We start from the raw sequence: 19,206 nt of genomic DNA, 5'->3' as shown, positions 1-19,206 counted from the left end.
TTTTGACCTCAGGATCCCTTTATAGTCTTTTTTTCTTTCCAGCTTGCATCCTGGGGAGGGAACTCAGGGGTGCTGTACCACTGAGCTATAACCTACTCTTTTTTATTTTCATTTTTGAGACAGGCCCTTGCTAAATTGCCCTGTCTGGATTTGAACTTGAGATCTTTCTGCCTGTCAGGTTCCTGAATAGCTAGGATTACAGGCAAGGGCCACCATTCCCGGCAGGACCCCTTTATATTCTTAAGTATTGAAGACCCCACAAAGCTTTTCTTGGTGTGGACTATATCTGTTGATATTTACCATATGAGCAATTAAATAATATTTCGAAATAAGAAATACTTTTAAAATTACAGTAAATATACTAATATAAATAATTTTTGGCCTTTGTTTATTATCATTATTATTATTATTGTTATTATTTTACAATGCTGGGAATTGAACCCAGGGCCTTGCACATGCTATAAATAACATTTTTTAATAGTTCCTTTTATATATACATGACAGTAGAGTGTATTTTGACATATCATACATACATGGAGTATAACTTATAATTAGGATCCCATTTTTGTGGTTGCACATGATTTGGAGTTTCACTCATCATATATTCATATATGAACATTGTAAAGTTATGTCTAATTTATTCTACTGTCTTTCCTATTCCCATCTCCTATCCCATCCCTTCATTCCCCTTTCTCTAATCCAATGAACTTCTATCCTCCCCACCATTATTGTATGTTAGCATCTGCATATCAGAGAGAACATTCAGTCTTTGGTTTTTTGGGACTGGCTTTATTTCACTTAATAATGACAGTCTCCAGTTCCATCCATTTACCAGCAAATACCATAATTTCATTCTTATTTGTGGCTGAGTAATATCCCTTTGTGCATATATACCACATTTTCTTAATCCAATCATCTGTTGAAGGGCACCTAGGTTGGTTCCATAGCTTTGCTATTGTGAATTCAGCTGCTATAAACATTGATGAGGGTGTGTCCACTATAGTATGTTGATTTTAAATCCTTTGAGTATAGACTTAGAGTGTGATAACTGGGTAAATGATGGTTCCACTGCAAGTTTTCTGAGGAATCTCCATACTGCTTTCCAGAGTGGTTGTACCAATTTGCAGTCCTACCAGCAAATTTCCCCCTACATTCTTGCCAACGTTATAAATTACTTTTTAATGAAAAATAATTATATTTTTTAAAACATTTTTTTCGTTTTATACAATTTTTAAATTTCATTATTGTTAGGCTTACAGATGACAACTGGATTCTAACATCTGCTCATGCATTCATGTTAAATCTCTGGAAAACTCCATTGTGTACTCCTGAGATATTAATAATGAAAACAGCAAATAACATCTTAGTGTAATTGTGAGGTTATTTTTGACCTTATAGACTTTCTGAAAGTAACTTAGAAAATTGAAAGAGCTCTTTGGAATATTTTTGAAGGGGAACATTCAATTGAAAGTGTAGGCTTTATAATGGGGCTAAATAATGAAAAGAATTTCATTGGTAGAATTATATTTTTAATAATCAATGGGTAACAACTGAAATTTTTTAAAACAGTAGAATAAAATTTCAAACAAGCTGTCCCTTTAGAAGATGATTATGCAAGTAATTGAGTATTGTACTGTAAATGATTTTGGTGGCAAGGTCAACATTGTAATGGGTATTAAGGAAGAATATATTGTACTGTACATGTGACTATATATGAAGGACTAGAGAAAGAGAGAGATCAAAACAATGCTAAGATTTTGAGCCTGGTGACAGGGTTGCTATTGTCCCATTAGTTGATATTGGGAATACAGGAAAGAAGCAAGCTTGGGAGAGAAAATAGTTAAGTTTGGAATATGTATAAGTTTTTTTTTTTTTTTTTTGCTTTGAGGTAGTTTGTAGTATTATAGAAAAATTGCAAAAAGTAACATAGGAAGTTCACATATATCTTTAAACTAACTTCTGCTAATATTTCCAATTTATATAATCATAATTATTACAATGAGGGAAGTAGATTTGGTATAATACCAACTACTGTCCTAACTCAGATTTCAAATTTTTCCAGCTAATGTCCTTTTCCTGTTCCAGTATTCGCTCATCCATCATATTGGATGTAGTATTGGGTCTTCTTACTCTTTATCCTCTAATATGTGACAGTAATTCATTCTTTCATTGTCTTAAAAAACATTTTTTCTTTAAAGAGATATAAAAATATTGTAGCAATTTGTGACAATGTAGAAGATATAAGTAAAAATTAGCAACCTGCTCCCAGTGATAAGTGCTGTCAACAGTTTTGTGTGTTTTGTTATTTGTTTTTTTATGCATTTATGGTTTACATATATATTTTGAGATCATAATGGGCATACTGTCCTGGAACTGTGTTTTTTACTCAAGCCCTATTTTCTTTCGGCATCTTTCAATGTCAACATATGCAGTTCTGTCATTCTTTTTAGTGGCTACCCAGTGTATATGAACATATTATTTTATGAAGCCATTCTTTTGATGGACCATTAGACTATTTTCAGTTTTTCATACTTATATAAGAAGTTGTACCAGACATCCTTATATACGTAACTTTGTCTGTCTACCTGGTTATAATTACTGGATCAATGACCACAGGCATTTTCTACTTTCGTAGTTTATTTAAATTGCCCTCCAAAAGGTTGTATCCAAACTTACACTCCTTCCAACAGTGAGTGATATACTTATTTCCCAAAAAGCTGTGAATGAAGTATTCTAGTCCGTTAACAGTAGTTTGGTTTGGGAAATGGTCTCATGGGTGTTAACTATACATTATGGTATTTTTTCCCCCTACAAATCACTGTTTTGCTTTTATAACACATGTACATACAATACTTAATTTTAAAAAGAATGACTTTGAAAGCACATGCAAGGGTGTTCTTTGAAATCTTTTGAAATTTGGCGTGATAGGAAAGCATGGCCATGTGGAGGTCTCGGTTATGGCCTGAGGAGCTCATGAAGCAGTTATTAGGAGGCTTTCTATAGGATGCATCTTAGATTTCAGGTTTGGTGGATTAGAAAAACATGTTCAAGAAGTGGGAGTCTGTAATCACAAATCATTGTTGAGAGACTTGGATTTGTAGCAGGCGCAATCGTAGATGAAGCCTGGCTTTTTTGAGAAGTCTGTGCTCTTGAGCAAGCTGTATCATTCAGCATCAGTTCTTAGTAGGGGAGAGGAGCACGGGAAGGGACTGCTAGTCCTAACATGTCCTTTTGGAGTTACCAAAGAATCACTAAATTATTTTTAATACCAAATATGTGACCACAGTGCTAGAAGTAGATAAATAAGGATGCCCATTATAGCAGAGAAAGCTTAAACCAGATAATAAAGTGGTCTGAGAGACACTCAGAGTAAGTGATCCTCCATTCTTTGTGTCATCTGAAAGTACACTAGCTGCTGGGTAGACTAAAGAGCAAAGATGGGGATATGGTTTGTTTGGTTTCAGTTTTTGTTAGTTTTATATTTTCACCCCATTAGCATATCTCTAGAGTCTCTCTGTTTTTCTCTTTTAATTTAAGATTTGCATTTTTGTGGGCAAAGGAGGATATATATATATATATTGTCCCCTTTGTTCTCTGTTTGTCTTTCCATACATATGCATCATAACTTCAGCTAATACACTTCTAAACAATATCAAGGACATATTCTAGACATTTGGATTGGCAAAGGGATAAAACATCAGAAATCTAGGCCCTCCTAAAATGTCTAGGATGTGTAAGTCTCCTAACAAAGCATTAGTATAATTACTAGTAGTAAGTAGTGATCATGTGAATATTCAAGATGTTTGATGTAGTGTCAGCTCTCTTTCCCATAGAAGGTGAGATTTAAATAGTGAACTTAAAAACGTGCCTTTAGCAGAAATTTGCTTGTTGGGGTTTTTTTCTTCCTTAATGCTATCTTCTAAAAAGGAGGTAGGATCAGGACACTTAAAAATAATAATATTTTAAAAATAACAAGAACAGGATAACTTTTAATTTTTATAAAATACTTCAAATGAATTTGAAGAAGAACTATTTGAATTTGAAGCCTTGGGCTTTTCTTCTAAATAAATCACATTATTTATATTTAGAATGCATTCATGTACACATTATTTCTATATAAAATGTATACATGCAAATAATTAAGTTTTCTTAAACTACAATTAGAGACTGCCATTTCTAATTAACTAGTTTTTTAGTTAATGAAGGCAAAGAAGTACTATTTACCTTAATGTTGGAAAATTCAACATTATTCAGAAGCAATCTGATTTCAAAAGCAATCTCTCCAAAGCCCAAATTAGAAAATTGTTAGAAGGCACAGTCATTCTAATATGGAGTTGTGACTTGGGAATTTCATTCCCACTCTTTTCAGCTATTTTTAAATCATTGTTTTCTGCTACTAGAGAATTGGATGGTTGTCATTCATTCCATATTATCTTAAGATTTATTTGAATGCCTGCTATGTGCCAGAGACTGTGCTATACACTTAGCATGTGTCATATCACTTGATTACCATAGAAACTGTGGATGAAGGTTATAATTCCACTTTATATGAAAGAAAGCAGATTTGGAATGGAAAAAAAATTGTTTCTCCAAGATCATGTTTTTTTAAGTGAATGGTGGCATCCAGACTTGAATTTCAAAGTCTTGCTTTTAACCACTGTAGCTAAATCAAAGACTGGAATCCTTCTGTTATTTCTTAACTGTACATAGACCAAAGAAGCCATTGTGTTAGTTAATTTTTGTTAGAGGGAAAACACAGCATCAGCTATTTTTTTTTTAAAAAAAGACAAGAAAAAGAATCACAACAAAAATCAAAGTACTGAGATAAGTTGGAAAAGAACATCGAACTTGAAAGGATACCTGAAGTAGCACTTGGCTCACTCAGCTCATGTGTCACTTTCTTAGGAAAGTATCTTCTTCTTGTCTGTCTTTAGTAGAGCAGTGAACTTATTACCATAAGCAGTGATTCTATGGTGCACATATTTCATATTTTAATATTTCTAAAATCTGGAGGCATCTTATAATTAATGGTGTTTAAAATTAATTGGCGACATTTTCCCTTAATTGTTGATACATAAAATAAGGGTGTGATTTACTACTGATGACATCTTGGATTTGATGAAATGCAATGTTTATTTATATGTCCTCCCACAAAAATATTTACACCATTCCCACAGTTTAAACTACTGGGTATATATAATGACTTTCTGATTTCTACCCTCACCCTCTTTTGAGCTCCAGCTTTATCTGTTGAATTGAATTTTTCTTGATATCATTGGGATCACAGATTCATGATGTCTATCTTCAAATCCATTTGTCTTTCAGTGGTCTCCATCTCAGTAAATGACATTTTTAGTTGTACATACGTGAAGCAAAAAAGTAAAAAGTCAGACTACGCAGGTTTGAATCCCATTTCCATCCGATAACAGTTATACACCTGCCTCTGAGAATTGTTAGGGTGACTAAGACACTAGGTTAATGCTAGCTGCCACTAATCTTCACCATACATATCTGTGACCTCTCCTTGCTATGCACATGTAATTCATCAGATCCTGTGATAGGTTAGCCCTTGAAAGAACAAGTCCAATGCCTCTTACCTCATTGTCACTTCTCCAACTTATGCCCCATTTTTCTTACCTGTAGTAACTCATCTTGTAGCTTTTCTTTTTTTTTCTATGTTTTAAGGTAAGAACTATCCTTTAAAACAGAGCATGCCATTTGGTAAAACCCTTCCTGATGCACTTGGTATAGCACCCCAAATCCTTAATAGGGTGTGTTCTGTTCTCTTTTTTCCACCTGGCTTCATCTCCCCCCAAACCAACTCATCTGTTAGAGTATGGCTTAAATGTCACTTCCTCGGAGACAGACATTCCTTGATATTCCAAACTAAATTAGGTTCTTCAGATACAGTCTTTTATATTGAACTTCTTTCTTGTTTGGGGATGATTGGTTCCTTCCCAACTGAGGTTAAAGAAGTTAAGTGACTTCCCCAAAGTCATAAATCTAGTTGTGTTAGAACTGGAATACCAAGCCAGGGCTGGCCAGCTCTAAAGATATGTTCTGCCTGTGATCTTTCCTTTGCTGCATTCAGGGCAGAAAAGAGCATATGAATCAGTATACTAGATTAAAAAATATGCTCCAACTGCTCTCTTCCCTTTTTTCCACTTAGCCTTTAGTTTTCCTTAAATGTTCATCTTTCTAAACCTTCATTCCCTGCCATAACTTATTAGAAATAGGACCTGTTTTTTTTGTAATTTCTTTGGTGGTAGAGATTCAACCCAGGGATGAGTTACAACCCTGCTAGGACCTGTTTTTGTATATTATCTACCTAGCACTTATATAAATTACTTTGCATACAGTAGATATTAATTAAATATTTTTTGTTTTATTGATAAAAACAGTATTTTAATCTGTTAAATCATTTCAAGAACTCGAGCTGTCTCACAAAGGAGTTTAATATCTTCTTCCATATTCTTTTTCCATTTTGAGTACATTTTGTTTTCTTATTTTGAATAAAATTGCCTAAAATAGTTAAAAGCAAAGTTAATTGTGTGTGAGTTTGTGTATGTGTGTGTGTTTTGCAGTGCTGGGAATTGAACCAGGGCCCACTTTACCACTGAGTTCATCTCTCAGTCCTGGTAGTTTGTATTATAATGAATTATTATATGGTTTTGGAAAAAGAAAGAATTAACTTTAAGTATTTTTGTTTTCCTTCAGGAATTAAGTGATCTACAACGTGATCCACCGGCTCACTGTTCAGCTGGACCTGTGGGAGATGACTGTAAGCTTTGCTCTATTGCTAGGATTTTGTTACCATTAAAAGTATAGGTTTGAACATTTGTTAATGACTCCAAAACTCCTTTGTTTGTTTCAGTGTTCCACTGGCAAGCAACTATTATGGGGCCTGTAAGTATGATTCATATATATGAAATTAATCCCCTAGCCATACTTCATTCTTGCCTTTTTACCTTTGATCTGATGTTTGTGAATAAGGTTGAATTTTCTTATACACTGAATCTCGCTGGAAGCAAAATATGATTGAAGGTTTATGATGATTTTCTAAAGCATTATTGGCAATTTCTTAACTAGGATCACTAGGATGTTTTCCTTGCCAGATCATTGTTCATTACACTTAGTAATGAATCACCCCCAACTTGCAAACAGACTGTTTGCTTTACTTATTTATTTAAGACACAAAGAATCAGTTGTTTTTAACCAAGCATAGTCATTCCCACATCCATAGCTTTAATGTTAGGTGTAAGTCTAACCTAGTCATGGAATTCCTCCAACTAACAAGCACCAATTTGCATGAAGTTTCATCACTGTTCTTGTCTATGAAGGAGAATTGATAAATGTTGCAGTGGGTCTTTTTTTTTTTTTTTACCACCTTTTGAGTTTTTTGCTTTTAATATTGTTGCACTATCTTGAACTCAAAATTACCTACTGTTCTATTATTGACTCCTCTTAACTTCCCTCCCCAGTACTAGGGATTGAACTCTGAGTGCTTTACCTACTGAGCTACATCTCTAGACCTTTTAAAATTCATTTACTTTGAGATAAGATCTCCATAAGTTGCTGAAGCTGGACTTGAACTTGAGATTCTTCTTTCTCAGCCTCCCAAGTTTCTAGGATTACAAGTGTGTGTTGTTGTGTTTAGCTATAAAGAGCTTCTCTTAATACTTAGTATCTTTGTTAATATTATTTCTTTTTACACCTGAGAGGCAAGTTATGACTTGAAACAGATCTTTTCTTTCTATGAACAAAAACCCAATTGCATAAGCTTCAATCTGCTTTTTAAGTGAGAGTACATTAATATCATGTTTTCATGAATATCAGAGGTTTATTTTATGGAGTTTTGAATCATATTATCTTCTATTTAACTTAAAAGCAAAAAAGTACTGAATTTCATAGCAAGATTACTGGAAAATTGTCTTGATTCTTAAATTATTATGTTAGTTGTTATATAAATGTAAAAATGCAACGTATTTATATAACAATTTTCAATATGAGCCTAGATATATTTGTATTTTGTTATTAAGAACCTTTAAAATACTATCTTTTAAAGGTTCACCCTTACCATTTGAAAAATAGACCTTTATAAATATTTCTTAGGTGAGCACATGTAACAAATTATTACATTTGTGCTATTCCTATCTCCCTTATTTTAGAAATGCAAATATATGCTCTACAGTATTCCATAATCATTTTAATATCTAAGCAGACCATTTTGTCACTGTAATTTGTTTACATTTCTATGTAATTTAATTATTATATTTCATAATTATATTTTTGATGATCTAGAATTAAACAATATATGTAAAAGGAAGAATAATTATGTCATACAGTCCTCTAATATGTATGTAGAAACTTAAGGGAAGAAGTAATATGTATGTAGAAACTTAAGAGAAAAAGTAATGACAGTCTTTGCTTTTATTGCCACATTGTTAATATTACATGATATGCTTAATTAAATATGAAAAAATTCAGACAGAATTTCAAGTATATTTTATTACAATTTTTGCTTTTTGAAATTTTTCTTTTTTGCTTGTAATGTTTTAAATATTTTCTAATGGCCATTTAAAAATATACAAATTTAATTTCTTGTTGCATTGATTCCTAACTTGATAGTACCATGAATTTATTTAGTTTTGTTTTGGACTTCTTTTGCATTTTCTACATTATTTTGTAAATTTTCTAAGTGAAGGTTTGAAGGATAAATTGTTTTTAACAATTCACTTGGTCCTCTTTTTTTTTTCATAACTTGGGTCTCTCCTGGTCTCTACTTTGCTGTTAAATAAGCATCAGAACTTAAGCTTTATAAATTAAAATATAAATACTCCTCCAATCCCTTTTTAATACTGATTGCTGCTGCAGAAAATATTGGCATATATACTGACCTTTAAAAGTTTGTACTCATAAACAGATTTATTTGGGCATGTCACACCACTGAGTGTGTCTGTTTTTTGTTTTATTTTAAATTTTATGATACTGACATGATTGTTAGAAAATCCTTCTTCATACCTGCAAAGGGAAACCTGTTTTCAAGGTAAATGATTTGAATTTAGGTCACAATGATTATTAAAAAAAAAAAAAACTGGTAATATTTGATGAAACCATTTAAAATATGGCATTTTTTTCCAAACCAATAGTATTTGGGGGGATCTTTTTAAGTTACTATATAATTACTCAACCATTGATGTACGTTGTTTTGTAATTTCAGCCTGATAGCGCTTATCAAGGTGGCGTCTTCTTTCTCACTGTACATTTTCCGACAGACTATCCTTTTAAACCACCAAAGGTATTTTTCTTTTTATGATTGATGTGATTGCCATGTCAGGGATTTTATTCCTTTTCCAGAGATGGTTTCATGACATCAAAGACTGTGGGTAGGTGAGCATGCTCAAACTGTTTTGTAAAACCTCCAAATCCTAAAGTTTGCATTCTTACTCAAACATTGAGTGAGATACTCAAAGCAGTATCTATTATGTTATAAATGAGTTTCTTTGACTTTCTTTTCCTGTTTATGAGGTATATGTAATTGAGGAAGTTTTTTTATGGTCAAGAATCAAACTGTTATATTCACAGGATTATTTTTAAACATCTATAGTAACTATTGAGCACCTGCTATGTTCTGCTACAGTGAGAAATTCAAAAGTGAACGTGGTACGGTTCCTTCATTTAATGGGCAGGAGGGCACTGGGAAAAGATGAAAACATATTCTTATTAGATTTAATTTAGATGAAGTCTAAAGAGGAAATAAATGATGAGAATATCAAGGAGGGAAATAATGAGCAGTTCTGTCGATCAGGAAATGGTTCAGGTTTTTAAAAACACCTGATTAAGTTTGTATTTTTGACATGGTAGCACAGCAACTCTTGTGTAAGATAGAATTCTTGGTCGATTTCTTAGGACAGGTTAACAAAGGCTCTAAGATCCAAGTGGCACATCCAGTACTACTGATAGTTAAATTAAGAAAAGGATTACTTTTAGGTATGAGAAAACCAGGTTAATTACCAGTCATCCTAACTACTACAGATTTCTTACACTCTCAAATACTTCTCAACTCTTTGAGGAGGAAAATTGAGATTTTTGCTTCCAAATTTACAGTATTTACAACTACTTGTAGGCCAGAGTAGATGCTCATTCGGCTTACATAGAAAGCATTTCTCCTTCTAAGGCTGTGTAAAGTTGAAGATTTGTTACCCCAGAGTAAATTGGTTTTGTTTTTTTCATAGTTCATGGCATATTACATTTTCTGTTGTTTTGTTTTGCTTTATGTTTAGATTGCTTTCACAACAAAAATTTACCATCCAAATATAAACAGTAATGGAAGTATTTGTCTTGATATCCTGAGGTCACAATGGTCACCAGCTTTGACTGTATCAAAAGGTAATTTCACTTATCAGACTTAAAACATTGATAACAGTGAGACAGAAAAATATTTGTTTCAAGTATTTAGGAACCAAAGTTTTAAAAAACAAATTTGTGCTTTCTCCTGTTTTGACTTTGCTTTGTTTTTTATAACTATGTTTGTTGGCTTTTAACAGTCAGTTTTTGGGGCATGTGGGGTGTGGATGGGTAAATCTAAATCATAAAATGAGAAAAGCTTTAAAATATCATAGTTATAAATTTGAGGATAAGCTCATTGACTATCTTTTTAGCTTGCTTTTGTCTTAAAAAAAAAGAATAAGCGATAGTAATAAAAAGATTTTGGCATCAGTTTCCTATTCATGAAATGAGACTTTTGACAACAATGAATAAAACTATATAGCTAGTTTACTTCATCCAAGAAAAAAATTACAGATATGGCTGATGAAATAAGTGATTTTAAAGCAGTGACATATTTCACACTTTAGAATAATGCAATATAGGTAGCATGTAAGTTTAAATTTTGAATGATTGATGGCATCAGTATGACTGACACATAATCCATGCGGATTCTGAGCAGGCACAGTTGACAACATGCAGGACATTCTTAGGTGTCTATTATGCTGAGAGATGCAGATGTGTAGCCCTGTCCCTAGCTAAATTGTCAGCTATGTACATAGGTCTCTGAAGCCAATCGTGTTTCGTTAGCCATTACAATTTACTATGCCAGGCTGGGGATGTGGCTCAAGTGGTAGCGCGCTCGCTTAACATGCGTGCAGCCCGGGGTCGATCCTCAGGACCACATACAAACAAAGATGTTGTGTCCGCTGAAAAACTAAAAAAAAACAAATGAATAAATATTAAAATTCATTCTCTCTCTCTCTCTCTCTCTCTCTCTCTCTCTCTCTCTCTCTCTCTAAAAAAAAAAATTTACTATGCCAGCATTCTTTATTTTTTGTTTTATTTCTCTAATACGGAACTTGACAATTGGAAAATATTGATTGGGTTAGAAGCATCTGCCCCTGAAAGCACTATCAATCACATTTTTACTTTTTTATAAAATTCAAGAAAATTGTTTCTCTTGAAGGATTTATGAGAATTTGTGGTCATTTAAAAAAAATTATTTTTGGTACTGGGGATTGAACCCAGGGGTGTTTAGATACTGAGCCACATCCTCAACCCTTTTTATATTTTATTTAGAGACAGGGTCTCACTGAGTTGCTTAGGGCCTCATGAAATTGCTGAGGCTGGCTTTGAACTCATGACCCTCCTGCCTTAGCCTCCCAAGCTACTGATATTATGGGTATGTGCCATCATGCCCCACCATTTTTTTATTTTTTAAATTAAATGCTACCCAAATATATGGTTTGTTGCTTGTTTTTTGTTTGTTTTATTTTTAGTTCTCGGTATTAAATCTAGCTTTACCTGAGGGCTACCTCCCAACCTTTTTTTTTTTTACATTTTTAAGACTGGGTCTTGCTGAGTTGCTGAGGCTAGCCTCAAACTTGTGATTCTCCTGCCTCAGCTTCCAGAGTCTCTGGGATTACAGGCCTGGGCCACCATGCTCTATATCTAGTTTTGTTGTTGTCTTATATATATGTATGTATGTATGTATTTTAGTTGTAGATGGACACAATACCTTCATTTTATTTAACCCTAATCCTAACCCTAACTCAGTGCTTCACACATGCCAGGCAAGTGTACTGCCACTGAGTCACAGCCCCAGCCCTATAGCTTGTTTTTGTTTTTCTGGTACAGGGGTTGAACCTAGGGGTGCTTAACCACCAAGCTATATACCCAACCTTTTTTATATTTTACTTTGAGACAGCGTCTCACTAAGGTGCTTAGGGCCTCAGGTGCTAAGTTGTTGAAGCTAGCTTTGAACTTTTGATCCTCCTGCATAGGGATTACAGGCATGTACCACCACATCCAGCCCTATAGCTTGTTTTTCTTTTTTTTTTTTTTCGAGAGAATTTTAACATTTATTTATTTTTTCTTAGTTCTCGGCGGACACAACATCTTCGTTTGTATGTGGTGCTGAGGATCGAACCCAGGCTGCATGCACGCTAGGCGAGCGTGCTACCGCTTGAGCCACATCCCCAGCCCCTATAGCTTGTTTTTGAAGTGATGAGTTTATAGGAAGTAGGGTCCACAGCCATAAATGTTTCAAGTATTAGTAAATAATAGGGCTTCAGGTCAATTATGACTGGTATTTTTTTCTAGCCTAAAGTGCTCATCTAAAATTTTTATATAATATATCTTTTTAAAAAATCTTTCACATAGTGAAATTATATGCACTGAATAAAGGAAAGATTCTGTGTCAAATAGTTTTTCAAACTAACAGTACTGGAATGGTGTCATGAAATGAATGTCATTTGGCATAAGCAGCTAAGTCCTTATCATTTAAAAGAAATGGCAGACTGCCAGATGCTAAGTAATTATCCTCCAACCAAGGTGGCTTTTATTAAAAAAAAAAAAGTATTGTTGACTTCTACAAAAATTGTCTTTTGAGAATTTAAAAACAGCCTCCTTTTCCTCATATGTGAAATAGGATTACCAACCACCTAGGGTCACTGTGCCCCTGGCAGGAAGTTAGCATTCAGGTAACTGTTAACTGTTGTCTTTTACTTTATCTTAAAACCTTTGGTTTGTGTGCTTGATAGTGAAATCAGGGCAAATGACTCAAGGCAGCAGGACTCAGGAACTTCATTCTTGTTATTTTATGAAGTAACTCATACCTCTATGATTTATTTGTGCACTTTTCACTTTCCTGCATTTTAAATGTCTTGTTTTGCTTTTTATCAAGAGTTTAGTCTGAAAACATTCTGGAGATAAACAAGTAACCACAGAAAAATCTACCCTTTTGGTTTAATATACAGAGACTTAAAGTTTCATTGGGTAGATGGGCAATGAGGAAAATTTTTTAAAAATGCTAGTTTTTTCCCTAGTCCTTAGGATCCCCTTTCCCTGTTGTTTAAAGAGTCGCCTTTGGACTGGAAAGAGTAGGAAAAGATGAAGGAACATATTAGAGGAGGAGAGGGTGGAAATAAGAGGTTGTTCCAAATGCAGCCCCTCAGAAGTGGTCCTGTATGAAACAGACAAATTAGGACCAGAGTTCTTGTTCCTTCCTGTTTCAAATACTTGAATATTTTTCCCCCAAATGTAGCTGTTTACATTGTGTTTTCATATAGTAACAAGTACTTTTTAGTTTCATTGATATTTTAAAATAGACAAGTTATCTAAAGATGGCTGTTCACATTATTTTTAAATGCATGTAATAAAATAAGGTACATGGAATAAAGGTTTCATTGAAGAAAATCTCACAAATCTTCCTTCTTTATAGACAGTGTGTGTAGCACTAAGGCAAAGGAACAGAGCCCTTGAGCACAATGTTCAAAACAGTTTGGACTCTTTTCGGTAATTCAATTGCTTTTTAGAGTACTGGAGTTGAAAAGGTTGTTAGTAGCTACTTTGGAGATGCATATTTTGTAAATAAATAAAAAATTCAATAGAATTTAAAACTTCAAAAGGAGTAATAATTTTCTATTTTGTGCATTTTATGGTGATTTTATGATTTTAAAAGTTAATGATATGCTTCCAACCAAAGTTAGTATAAAACATAAAAATAAAACATTTTTGTTTTCTTTGTAAGTTCAATATCTATAGTCAGTGAAACTATTTTCACATGTATAGCTTGTCTAAAGTAGAAAGATCACTATCTAATCTGATGTTCTCTTTTAAATCTAGTTTTATTGTCCATATGTTCTCTACTTTGTGATCCTAATCCTGATGACCCCTTAGTTCCAGATATTGCACAAATCTATAAATCAGACAAAGAAAAGTAAGTATTTATTTATATTGCTTCTGTTTGAATGCATTTCTATAGTCTCCCAAACATGAGTATTATAAATATATTAAGTACATTTAATTATGTGTATATTAATTTTGTCTTTTTCCAATGCATTGGACCTTTCTTTTTAAACCCTTCTTAAAGAGTTTAAAGTCTTTTTTATAATAAATTTCGGGTTTTTTTCCCCATTTACTATTTAATAGTACATGCTTTTTGTTTATACAATTAATTATATAATTCTAGGCAGTAAATTTAAAATAAGAGAATTTAATCATTGGAAGTATTCTATATTGTATTTTCTGTCTTCTCCTGGGAAAAGAAGTTATCTCTATCCCCAGCCAGACTGACCTTGTTTTCAAACCATTTCATTCTGCTGTTTCCATAGATTTGTTTATATTTTGCAGGTAATACTCATTCATAGTTGGGTTTTATAGTTTTTGGTTATTTTATAATTAGGTACATTTTCCTGTAGGTTACAGAAAAACACATGAATTAAAAAGTTATTTCTGTTTTACTTATGCATGAATGAGCCTGTGTCATATTGATCTAATAATTGGTATATGTGTGATTATTGCAATTAAGCATGAGAAGGTAGAATGTATAGTTCTATATAGACGTTTCTAAAACATTAAATTTGTATATTTTTACTATATTCCTTTTGTATGCCTACAGATACAACAGACATGCAAGAGAATGGACTCAGAAATATGCAATGTAAATTAAAAAAACTTTCATATATACCAGAGTACTGTAAAATCTAGGTTTTTTTCAACATTAGCAGTAAATTGAGCACTGTTTACTGTTTCATTGTACCATGAAACCCTTTGATTTTAACCCATTTTAAATGTGTTTCTGAAGCAAGACAAAACAAACTTCCAAAAATACCCTTAAGACTGTGATGAGAGCATTTATCATTTTGTATGCATTGAGAAAGACATTTATTATGGTTTTTAAGATACTTGGACATCTGCATCTTCAGCTTACAAGATCTACAATGCAGCTAAAAAGCAACCAAATTATTTTTTGCTGAAACTAGATGTTTTTACATGAGAAATACTGTATGTGTTGTCTAAGATGTCGTCACTTTTATAAATCTGTATTCAGATTTCATTCTTTGTTAGCTCACTTTATAATTTGTATTTTTTTACTGTATAGACTAAATATATTCTATTTACATGTATGTCAACTCATTACTTTTTTCCTGTGAACAGTATTGAAAAAACCCAACAGCTGATAATTAAATGAATTAACTGTGTCTCCCTTGTCTTAGGATATTCTTTAGATTGATTGCAGATTTCTTAAACCTGAAATGATCTTTACACTGTAATTCTCAGTATACTGATTATGGAGAAACACTTGTTTTGATTTTGTTATACTTGACTTAACTTTATTGCAATGTGAATTACTTGCACTGCTAAGTAGGAAGGTGTGTAACTTTTATTTGTTGCTATTCACATTTGAATTTTTTTTTCTGTATAGGCAATATTATATTGACACCTTTTACAGATCTTACTGTAGCTTTTTCCATATAAATAAAATGCTTTTTCTACTATTTGTCTTGATTACTTAAAACATTACTTTATCTATAGGTAAGAATTAAACCTGTATATAAAATTTTACATGAAAATTATTTCCAAATTATGAAAATGAGATGTATTATATTTGGCATTAAGCACCACTAGTTATGTATACATTTTTATCATATTAGATTAGCATCTCTTTACTCAATTGATTATTGATTATTGATTATTGATTATTTACCTTGGCCACTAGTTGTAGATGAGAATTCAGAAGTTGGGGTTTGTCTTGGATCACATCTTAGATGGATTATTTCTGGAAGTACCAAAATGAATGTAAGGTAGTGTCACCTTCCCTGAAGAAAAGTTTTTATAGACCTAAGAAATCATGAGATTCATTCATTAAAATTATCCTGTAGATGTAACTGACATTATATTTCTTAACATTTTGAAAATCTAGAGTTTCTAAAGTAGGATTTTAGTGTTGTCACAATTTGAAAAACATCCCTTTTTTTTCACTATAAAATTTACCCCCAAAAAGAATTCTAAAATGATGCTTCTCTCTGTTTTTATAAGTTGTCTGGTAAAAGTAATCTAAATAAGCAGATTATCTTTCTAGATTTTTAAAGAAAATGAGAAAGTTCAAATGTATTACTTGCAAAACCCCTCTCTTTAATGTTTAGCAAGCATACCACCTGAGTGCATCATATTAAAGAGCATTCCTAGCTCCTCTGGTTGTTGCAACAGGTGTGTGAGTGTGCAGGCACCCCTGGTGGGGTAATCATTAGCAAACCTTTTAAGCCACTTGATTATTTTGTCATGGTTCATTATTATTAAAGTACAAAATAACTTGTTGTTAGAAAATATATGTCTTTATGAGATAATTAAATGAATTGTGAACTGGATATTTAAGAAAATATAGTAAAGTAGCTATATTAATTGATGTCTTAAAACAGCAATATCATGAAAAACACTACAGTAGCTATCTTTGCCATGAATTTGAAGATTCAACATCATTAAGATTTTAAGTATTAATCATATGTTGACAGTAGAGGATTTTGTTTAAGTATCTTTTACTTTTTTTTTTAAGCTTTTATTTGTGTGTCATATATTTTTGGAAGTGTCTTTTTTTTCTTTATTAAAAGTTTTGAATCTTACCTAACTCTTGTTTGCCTTTGCTTACATTTGAATTGTACAACCAGACTTGTGAGGAGTAAGCCAACATTCTTATAGTTAACTAAAATCCTTAAATTCAGTGGTGGCATAATGATCAGATAGATCATCATATTGGGGATATCATTTTTTTTTAATATTTATTTTATTTAGTTCTCGGCAGACACAACATTATTGTTGGTATGTGGTGCTGAGGATCGAACCCGGGCCGCACGCATGCCAGGCGAGCGCGCTACCGCTTGAGCCACATATCATTTTTTGATTACAAATTCTAACAAAGAGAACATCAATTATCTTTTAAAACTGAGCTTTAAAGCCTTTTAAGCACCTTCTTGGAGTGTTGAAAATAGGAAGTTGTGGTGCTTTGAGGTATAGTTGCAAAACATATTCCAACTGGGTTCTGGATATTTGTACATGTAAAATAAATCAGATACAAGTTGGTTTTCTTTTCCCCCCCAGATAAAAGTTTTAAGGACAACCTCAACACCACCCCACAACAAAGCATACAAGCTTTGCACATATGCCTGTGGAAATCATACATAATTATTCATTTTTGCTTTTTTTCCTCTTTTACACCCTTCCTAAACTGGTAGGGAAAAAACTAAACACTTTGTGTATCAACTACTGTCAATTTAAAAAGATCAAATATACTAGATGACATATACACAAACAGAGTAACAAGGACAGCCTTAACAGTTAATATTTAAAGGAGTTAATTGATGTCTTGAAGCATTAGTTAACATCAATTTTAAAAATATCAGTGAATGGTAATAATATCAATTATAGTTTTATATTTCTCTGATTTTATCACAGCAAGGGATAGAATGTAGGGCCTCCTGCATGCTGGGCATGCTGGCGCCAAGTATTCTACTACTGAGCTTGCCCCTAGACTCAGTTCTAGGGGTTTTGTTTGTTTGTTAGAACCAGGGATTGAACCCAGGGATGCTTAACCACTGAGCTATATCCCCAGCCCTTTTTATATTTTATTTAGAGAAGAGTATCACTAAGTTGCTTAGGGCCTAGCTAAGTTGCAAAGGATGTCTTTGAACTCAGGATCCTCCTGCCTCAGCCTCGAAAACTACTGAGATTACAGACATGTGCCACTGTCTCTGGCCCAGTTCTGTATTTTTTAAGATGGAGAGACTAGGAATATTAATTTTCCTTCCAAATTAAAAGAAGTTCTTGGGTTGTGAAGCTATTTATGTCATGTCTATATTTATTAGTAGTTAGTTTGAGCTAGATGATTTAAAATTTGAGTTCTGCAGTAGAATCATCAGTCTCAATAAGTTGTTTTCAGGTGCAGTCATGAAAATATGACATTTACTTTAGCCATGGCTTAATGTATAATGCTTTAGTATATTCAGATGATTGACAATACTGCTTATCTTCTTAGTTTATATAAATCTTTTATATGGCTATTAACATAAGGCACTCTGAATTTTCAAAAAATTCAGTTTTATCCCTGTATAAGCTGATTTTTCAAAAAGTTTTTTTATTTGAAGCAGATTAGTCATAATTTAATAGCCATAAAATGTAATGTGTATCATTTGGGAAAGTCCTTGTCTAGTTGTTTTTTTTTTTTTTCCTCCATGCTGGGGATTGAACCTGGGGCCCCTTTGCCTAGGAGGCACACACTCTACCGCTGAGCAACACCCACAGTTCTCTTATTATTTACAATGCTTGGTTCTTTTTGTTCTGACAATTGCATTTTATAAATGAGGTAGCAGGTGAAGATTCATCTAATTTCACTTGTAAATATCACCATGTATAAATAACTAGTCATTTCTGCACTTTTTTCATAGTGAGTGGTGTCTCTGAACTCTTAAACTTTGGACTTGATATGCTTTCATCAATTTTCTTTTTTATTTTTTTATAGTGTAGTGATAGTTGAAAATTTATAAACAACTGATGTTTCAATTATAAAATTTTGTAATACAATACTGTCTTGATGACAGTCTAATAGATGTTATATCACTTATTTTTATTTTATTACAATTGAAATTTTGCTCCTATTCTGTTATATGAGAATGTGGTTTTTAAATTGTAAAAGAGTTGAATCAATAGGAAGAGAAAAAATTCACCTAAAAGAATTAGTATTGGGGGCATTTTTTATAGTAAAACATTTGTTTAAAAACTAATTTTAGTACTTAGATATGACTGTTTTGAAGGGTGAGATGTGCCTTTCTTACCTCATGAGGAAGTTGCTTTTATTATACTTACTGACATGTGTAAGATCTGAAATATGCTTTCCTATATGAATTACTTGATGGGAGAAGCTATTAAGATCTTTCTCAGGCT

General features: G+C 32.7%; 1 protein-coding gene across 1 annotated transcript in view; it reads left to right on the top strand.

The window, feature by feature from the left end:
• Ube2d1 (ubiquitin conjugating enzyme E2 D1) overlaps positions 1 to 15,770 on the top strand; it is a 32,173-nt gene extending 16,403 nt beyond the window's left edge. Inside the window, exons 2-7 of the mRNA XM_005334329.4 lie at positions 6,718 to 6,781; positions 6,875 to 6,906; positions 9,221 to 9,298; positions 10,284 to 10,389; positions 14,116 to 14,209; positions 14,891 to 15,770. Coding sequence (XP_005334386.1) covers positions 6,718 to 6,781; positions 6,875 to 6,906; positions 9,221 to 9,298; positions 10,284 to 10,389; positions 14,116 to 14,209; positions 14,891 to 14,936 — 420 coding nt within the window. The 3' untranslated portion in view covers positions 14,937 to 15,770. The remainder of the gene's footprint in view (positions 1 to 6,717; positions 6,782 to 6,874; positions 6,907 to 9,220; positions 9,299 to 10,283; positions 10,390 to 14,115; positions 14,210 to 14,890) is intronic.
• Positions 15,771 to 19,206: the final 3,436 nt, after the last annotated feature.

Source organism: Ictidomys tridecemlineatus, chromosome 1, assembly GCF_052094955.1.
Source record: "Ictidomys tridecemlineatus isolate mIctTri1 chromosome 1, mIctTri1.hap1, whole genome shotgun sequence".
NCBI classification, from domain to species: domain Eukaryota; kingdom Metazoa; phylum Chordata; class Mammalia; order Rodentia; family Sciuridae; genus Ictidomys; species Ictidomys tridecemlineatus.
Note: the sequence above shows the minus strand (reverse complement) of the source record. Positions and strands in the feature narration are given on the sequence as shown.